General features: G+C 41.2%; 1 protein-coding gene across 1 annotated transcript in view; it reads left to right on the top strand.

Annotated features, from left to right (window-relative positions):
- Nucleotides 1-8,361, top strand: part of LOC133571835 (carboxypeptidase A2) — a 27,006-nt gene extending 18,645 nt beyond the window's left edge. The window contains exons 8-11 of the mRNA XM_061924339.1: nt 1,633-1,723; nt 1,804-2,003; nt 7,902-7,986; nt 8,056-8,361. Coding sequence (XP_061780323.1) covers nt 1,633-1,723; nt 1,804-2,003; nt 7,902-7,986; nt 8,056-8,243 — 564 coding nt within the window. The 3' untranslated portion in view covers nt 8,244-8,361. The remainder of the gene's footprint in view (nt 1-1,632; nt 1,724-1,803; nt 2,004-7,901; nt 7,987-8,055) is intronic.
- The last annotated feature ends 204 nt before the right edge of the window (nt 8,362-8,565 follow it).

The following is an 8,565-nucleotide window of genomic DNA, read 5'->3' as shown; positions in this document are numbered from 1 at the left end:
AGTTTAAATCGATTAATAGTTTGGCATTGCTTGTGTTGTAGTATTGTGTTATAGTTTTACTCCGCATACAGACACACTAAAACGTTTACGAGTGGTTTGAGCTCTCGGCAATAAGAATATATCCAAAGCCTCTCAAGTTATGAGCCTGCACTCGTCTTATAAAAAAAACGTTGTAGATTAGGCGGCAATAATTTGTTAAATGCTTTATATAAGATTATTAATGTATTATATTTAACAAGGTCATCAAATTTGAGCAACTTTGATTGCATAAACAGATTATGAGTATGTTATAAATAAACCAACGTTGTGAATGAACCGCGCTGCTCTTTTCTGTAATATGATCAGAGGATGAATTGTGTTGTGGTAAGTATTCCCCCATACTTCAACAAAGTATGTAAGGTATGGCAGTACCAAGATGCAGTATAGAGTACGGAGTGCATTTTCATTGAGGTATAGTTTTGCTTTGTTTATAATTAAGAGGCTTTTGGAGACATCATTTTAAAAGAATGAGGATTGACTGTAACTTTGAAATTTTTACTTAACTGAGACATTGTTATGCTTTTTTTTTTTTTTTAAATTAAAAAAAAAGCTTAATTAATGGACAAAAATGTGTAGAATTTGCTTAAAAAACATTTATTATTCATCTAAAAAAAATTAGCAGTAGAGTGAAACCGCAGACTTGGAAGCGCGATGAGACGAAGGACGACAGTATTGCAATATTTGTCATGTCTGTGTGACCATGTTTTGTATTAGTCATGTTTAGTTTTGTTTAGTTATTGGACTCTTTAGTTTCTGGTTTTTCACTCCCTTGTCTTGTTTCCATGGTTACCCATTAGTTTCACCTGTTCCACGTTTGGACTCATTGTGCACTCTTGTTTGTCACCATAGCAACCCATTAGTTTTCACCTGTCACGTCACGCACCTGTTTCACGTTTTGAGTCACGCACCTGTTTTCGTTAATCATGTCTGTAGTATTTAAGTTCATTGTTTTCAGTTTGTCTTCCTGGCGACATCCCACCATTATGCTCTGCACATTCCAGACACTTGATTTCATGTCCATCGTTCATGCTGCTCCTTTAGTCCATGCCAAGTAAGTTTTTGTTTATTAATGCTACAGTTAGTGTTTTTTGTTGTTCATAGTTTCTGCCTTTGTGCAAGTATTTGTTTTCATAGCCAAGTTGTTTTACCTCGCTGTGAGCGCCTTTTGTTTATACCTTTTTGTATTTTTTTTAGTTAGAATTAAAATGTATTCACCTTCACGCCATGTCTGGTCCAAATCACTTGCACCTCGGGAGAACAAACCACGCCATAGTCTAAGTCATGACAATATTTACACAGTGTGTATAAAAAAAAAATATATATATATATACACACAGGTATTTGGCACCTTCTATGTACAAAACGTATATTAAAACATAGAGTTGGGGTGTCTTCTGCAGCCCATCTAGTTTAGAAACGAGTTGGGCCTGAACTACTTGCGCCCTCTGCTGGTTGCTTTTGCCTCCATTACTTAAAGTTATTGCCTCACATTTTGGGGGAAGTGACCAAGTTCCACGTAAGCTCCACATCTGCTAACTTATGTATGTATGAAATCATCGGAAAATGTCTCAAATAAAGATGTCTACTTTACAGGACAGAATGTGGCGTAAAACCCGCTCCAAGAGCCCAAGTTCTAGCTGCCGAGGAGTGGACCCGAACAGGAACTGGGATGCAGGATTTGGTGGTCGGTATAAAAGCAAAGACAAACGTGGAATAAGTTCTGCGCTGCAACGTATTCAGTGATGTTTTTGCACGTCAATGCAGGACCCGGGGCCAGCAGGAACCCGTGCTCGTACTCCTATCACGGCCCCTCGGCCCACTCTGAGATTGAGGTGAAGAACGTGGTGAACCTGATCAAGAGCCATGGAAACTTCAAGGCCTTCATCTCCGTGCACGCCTACTCCCAGCTGCTCATGTACCCTTACGGCTACTCGTGCAGCCACGTGCCTCATTACAGCGAGCTGGTAAGACCACCTCAAGGAACTGTCCAGAAGTTTGTTTTTATTCTGCTGCCATTTCATAAGGTCTGCCACATCATTTAAAATGGCCAACCACATCCTTTAATCTTGCATGCCGTATAATTTAATGTGTCTGCCACTGTGGTCTGCTACATCATTTATTGTGGTCTGCCACATCATTCAACGTGGTCTGCCACATCATTTAATGTAATGAGGTCTGCCACATCATTTAATGAGAGGTCTGCTACATCATTTAATGTAATGATGTCCGCCACATCATTTAACGTGGTCTGTCACGTCTTTTAATTTAAAGTGGCCCATCACGTCATTCGTTGTGGTCTCTCAAGCCATTTAAAGTGGCCTGCCATGTATTTCAATGTGGCCCTCAATTTATTTCAATGTGGTCTGCCACATCATTTAACGCGGTCCGCCACATTTGTAATTTTGCCTGTCACGTCATTTAAGTGTGGTCCATTACGTCGTTTAAAGTGGTCCGTCGCGTTGTTTAATGTGGTACGTTACGTCGTTTAATGTGGTTGGTCACATAATTTAATGTGGTCCGTTACGACTTTTAATGTTGTCCGTTACGTAATTTTTTGTGGTCGGTCATGTCATTTAACGTGGTCCGTTACGTCATTTAATGTGGTCCGTTACATCGTTTAATGTTGTCCGTCATGTCGTTTAATGTGGTCCGTTACGTTATTAATGTGGTTCGTTACGTCATTTAACGTGGTCCGTTACGTCATTTAATGTGTCCATTACGTCATTTAATGTGGTCCGTCACGTAGTTTAATGTGGTCGGTTACATCATTTAATGTGGTTCATTACGTAATTTAATCTGGTCCGTTATGTCTTTAATGTGGTCGGTTACGTCATTTAAAGTGGTCCGTCAGGTCATTTAATGTGGTCCATTACATCATTTAATGTGGTCGGTCACGTCATTTAATGTGGTTCGTTACGTAATTTAACCTGGTCCGTTATGTCTTTAATGTGGTCGGTTACGTCATTTAAAGTGGTCCGTCACGTCAATTAATGTGGTCCGTTACGGCATTTAACGTGGTCCTTACTTCATTTAATGAGGTCCGTTAAGTAATTTAAAGTGGTCTGTCACGTCATTTAATGTGGTCCGTCACGTCATTTAATGTGGACCGTTACGTCATTTTAAAGTGGTCCGTCAGGTCATTTAACGTGGTCCGTCATGTCATTTACGTGGTCCGTCACGCTATTTAATGTGGTCGGTTACGTCATTTAAAGTGGTCCGTCACATCATTTAACGTGGTCCGTTACGTCATTTAACGTGGTCCGTTACGTCATTTAATGTGGTCCGTTACGTCATTTAATGTGGTCCGTCACGTCGTTTAATGTGGTCGGTTACATCATTTAATGTGGACCGTTACGTCATTTTAAAGTGGTCCGTCAGGTCATTTAACGTGGTCCGTCATGTCATTTACGTGGTCCGTCACGCTATTTAATGTGGTCGGTTACGTCATTTAAAGTGGTCCGTCACATCATTTAACGTGGTCCGTTACGTCATTTAACGTGGTCCGTTACGTCATTTAATGTGGTCCGTTACGTCATTTAATGTGGTCCGTCACGTCGTTTAATGTGGTCGGTTACATCATTTAATGTGGTTCGTTACGTAATTTAACCTGGTCCGTCACGTCATTTAGTGTGGTCCGTTACGTCATTTAATATGGTCTGTCACGTCATTTAACGTGGTCTGTCACATCATTTAACGTGGTCCTTGCTTCATTTAATGTGGTCCGTTAAGTAATTTAAAGTGGTCCGTCACGTCATTTAACGTGGTCTGTCACGTCATTTAACCTGGTCTGTCACATCATTTAACGTGGTCCGTTACGTCATTTAATGTGGTCCGTTACGTCATTTAATGTCGTCCGTCACGTCGTTTAATGTGGTCGGTTACATCATTTAATGTGGTTCGTTACGTAATTTAACCTGGTCCGTTATGTCTTTAATGTGGTCGGTTACGTCATTTAAAGTGGTCTGTCACGTCATTTAGTGTGGTCCGTTACGTCATTTAATATGGTCTGTCACGTCATTTAACGTGGTCCTTGCTTCATTTAATGTGGTCCGTTAAGTAATTTAAAGTGGTCCGTTACGTCATTGAATGTGGTCCGTTACATCATTTAAAGTGGTCCGTCACGTCATTTAACGTGTTCCTTCACGTCATTTAATGTGGTCCTTTACGTCATTTAAAGTGGTTCGTCACGTCATTTAACGTGGTCCGTTACATCATTTAATGTGGTCGATCACATGATTTAATGTGGTTCGTTACGTAATTTAAGCTGGTCCGTTATGTCTTTAATGTGGTCGGTTACGTCATTTAAAGTGGTCCGTCATGTCATTTAATGTGGTCCGTTACGTCATTTAATGTGGGGCTTACTTCATTTAATGTGGTCCGTTACGTCATTTAATGTGGGGCTTACTTCATTTCATGTGGTCCGTTACGTCATTTAAAGTGGTCTGTCACGTCATTTAATGTGGTCCGTCATGTTTTTTAATGTGGTCCGTTACGTCATTTTAAATTGGTCCTTCAGGTCATTTAACGTGGTCATTACTTCATTTAATGCGGTCCGTTACGTAATTTAAAGTGGTCCGTCATGTCATTTAACGTGGTCCATCACGTTATTTAATGTGGTCCGTCACATCATTTAATGCGGTCCGTTACATAATTTAAAGTGGTCCGTCATGTCATTTAACGTGGTCCATCACGTTATTTAATGTGGTCCGTTACATAATTTAAAGTGGTCCGTCACGTCATTTAACGTGGTCCGTCACATCATTTAATGCGGTCCGTTACATAATTTAAAGTGGTCCGTCATGTCATTTAACGTGGTCCATCACGTTATTTAATGTGGTCCGTTACGTCATTTAATGTGGTCCGTTACATCGTTTAATGTTGTCCGTCATGTCGTTTAATGTGGTCCGTTACGTTATTAATGTGGTTCGTTACGTCATTTAACGTGGTCCGTTACGTCATTTAATGTGTCCATTACGTCATTTAATGTGGTCCGTCACGTAGTTTAATGTGGTCGGTTACATCATTTAATGTGGTTCATTACGTAATTTAATCTGGTCCGTTATGTCTTTAATGTGGTCGGTTACGTCATTTAAAGTGGTCCGTCAGGTCATTTAATGTGGTCCATTACATCATTTAATGTGGTCGGTCACGTCATTTAATGTGGTTCGTTACGTAATTTAACCTGGTCCGTTATGTCTTTAATGTGGTCGGTTACGTCATTTAAAGTGGTCCGTCACGTCAATTAATGTGGTCCGTTACGGCATTTAACGTGGTCCTTACTTCATTTAATGAGGTCCGTTAAGTAATTTAAAGTGGTCTGTCACGTCATTTAATGTGGTCCGTCACGTCATTTAATGTGGACCGTTACGTCATTTTAAAGTGGTCCGTCAGGTCATTTACGTGGTCCGTCACGCTATTTAATGTGGTCGGTTACGTCATTTAAAGTGGTCCGTCACATCATTTAACGTGGTCCGTTACGTCATTTAACGTGGTCCGTTACGTCATTTAATGTGGTCCGTTACGTCATTTAATGTTGTCCGTCACGTCGTTTAATGTGGTCGGTTACATCATTTAATGTGGTTCGTTACGTAATTTAACCTGGTCCGTTATGTCTTTAATGTGGTCGGTTACGTCATTTAAAGTGGTCCGTCACGTCAATTAATGTGGTCCGTTACGGCATTTAACGTGGTCCTTACTTCATTTAATGAGGTCCGTTAAGTAATTTAAAGTGGTCTGTCACGTCATTTAATGTGGTCCGTCACGTCATTTAATGTGGACCGTTACGTCATTTTAAAGTGGTCCGTCATGTCATTTACGTGGTCCGTCACGCTATTTAATGTGGTCGGTTACGTCATTTAAAGTGGTCCGTCACATCATTTAACGTGGTCCGTTACGTCATTTAACGTGGTCCGTTACGTCATTTAATGTGGTCCGTTACGTCATTTAATGTTGTCCGTCACGTCGTTTAATGTGGTCGGTTACATCATTTAATGTGGTTCGTTACGTAATTTAACCTGGTCCGTCACGTCATTTAGTGTGGTCCGTTACGTCATTTAATATGGTCTGTCACGTCATTTAACGTGGTCTGTCACATCATTTAATGTGGTCCTTGCTTCATTTAATGTGGTCCGTTAAGTAATTTAAAGTGGTCCGTCACGTCATTTAACGTGGTCTGTCACGTCATTTAACCTGGTCTGTCACATCATTTAACGTGGTCCGTTACGTCATTTAATGTGGTCCGTTACGTCATTTAATGTCGTCCGTCACGTCGTTTAATGTGGTCGGTTACATCATTTAATGTGGTTCGTTACGTAATTTAACCTGGTCCGTTATGTCTTTAATGTGGTCGGTTACGTCATTTAAAGTGGTCTGTCACGTCATTTAGTGTGGTCCGTTACGTCATTTAATATGGTCTGTCACGTCATTTAACGTGGTCCTTGCTTCATTTAATGTGGTCCGTTAAGTAATTTAAAGTGGTCCGTTACGTCATTGAATGTGGTCCGTTACATCATTTAAAGTGGTCCGTCACGTCATTTAACGTGTTCCTTCACGTCATTTAATGTGGTCCTTTACGTCATTTAAAGTGGTTCGTCACGTCATTTAACGTGGTCCGTTACATCATTTAATGTGGTCGATCACATGATTTAATGTGGTTCGTTACGTAATTTAAGCTGGTCCGTTATGTCTTTAATGTGGTCGGTTACGTCATTTAAAGTGGTCCGTCATGTCATTTAATGTGGTCCGTTACGTCATTTAATGTGGGGCTTACTTCATTTAATGTGGTCCGTTACGTCATTTAACGTGGTCCTTACTTCATTTCATGTGGTCCGTTACGTCATTTAAAGTGGTCTGTCACGTCATTTAATGTGGTCCGTCATGTTTTTTAATGTGGTCCGTTACGTCATTTTAAATTGGTCCTTCAGGTCATTTAACGTGGTCATTACTTCATTTAATGCGGTCCGTTACGTAATTTAAAGTGGTCCGTCATGTCATTTAACGTGGTCCATCACGTTATTTAATGTGGTCCGTCACATCATTTAATGCGGTCCGTTACATAATTTAAAGTGGTCCGTCATGTCATTAAACGTGGTCCATCACGTTATTTAATGTGGTCCGTTACATAATTTAAAGTGGTCCGTCACGTCATTTAACGTGGTCCGTCACATCATTTAATGCGGTCCGTTACATAATTTAAAGTGGTCCGTCATGTCATTTAACGTGGTCCATCACGTTATTTAATGTGGTCCGTTACGTCATTTAAAGTGGTCCGTCACGTCATTTAACGTGGTCCGTCACATCATTTAATGCGGTCCGTTACATAATTTAAAGTGGTCCGTCATGTCATTTAATGTGGTTCGTTACGTCATTTAAATTGGTCCGTCACGTCATTTAATGTGGTCCGTCTCGTCATTTAAAGTGGCCGGTCACGTCATTTACCGTGGTCTGTCACGTCGTTTTACATGGCACGCAATGCCATTCAAAGTCTCTGCCACATTTATTGGACCGTCACAGGATTTCATTTAAAGTGACCCACCCCACCCTTTAACGTGGTCCCTCAAGTCATTTAATTTGCCATGTCCTTCAAAGTGGTCCGCCACATAATGCAATGTGGTCCGTCACGTGGCTTAAAGTGGCCTCCCATGTCATTCAAGTGGTCTGTCACTTCATTTAATGGGGTCCACACCACATCCATTATGTGGCCCTCTGAGGGCAGCCATAATTGCAAAGTGGCCCTCAATAAAAATTAGTTTGACACCCCAGCTTTAGAGGATATTATAGATCTATTAAAGAAAAGATTTTAGACCATTTCCGTACTGATTCTGAACCGGGAGAATTGATCCTGTCCCTGTGGTTCTCTGCAGGACTCCCTGGGCAGAGCCGCAGTGCAGAAACTGTCTTCTCTTCACGGCACCAGGTACAAGGTTGGAAGCATCTGTAGAATCATCTGTAAGTGCATTCCTTCAGCTTCATTGCCGCCCTCCGGACCACTAGTACTGATACAAAACCCGCCCTTAGACCAAGCCAGTGGCGGCAGCATCGACTGGTCCTACAACCTGGGCATCAAGTACTCCTTCGCCTTCGAGCTGAGGGACACCGGTCGCTATGGTTTCCTCCTGCCGGCCAATCAGATCATCCCCACCGCCTCCGAGACCTGGCTGGCCCTCAAGCACATCATGGAGTACGTCCGCGACCATCCTTACTGACGCCGACACCCAACATGTCCAACTGGATGACGTTTTATTGTGGAAATGTTGGCCCTTTTGGCTTTCATTGTTCAACACATTTATCTAGTAATAAAACATACACATTTTACATGACAAACTATACGTTGTGGTGGATCTTTATACCAGTGTTTCCAAGTATCTGTTCCTCAGCTGTGGGCCGCAGTGGTTCTCGGTTGTAATACACTTTTCCACCACTTGTGGCAGTAATGACAATATCAAACAAACAGAAGAAGTTTGGTGCTAAAGTCATAGAGAAGCTTTGTAAGCGCAAAAATTATGGCTACGGTCCATAATATCATCA

Source organism: Nerophis lumbriciformis, linkage group LG29, assembly GCF_033978685.3.
Source record: "Nerophis lumbriciformis linkage group LG29, RoL_Nlum_v2.1, whole genome shotgun sequence".
Classification (NCBI taxonomy): domain Eukaryota; kingdom Metazoa; phylum Chordata; class Actinopteri; order Syngnathiformes; family Syngnathidae; genus Nerophis; species Nerophis lumbriciformis.
The sequence above is the reverse complement of the archived record's forward strand: the minus strand, read 5'-3'. Positions and strand labels throughout refer to the sequence as shown.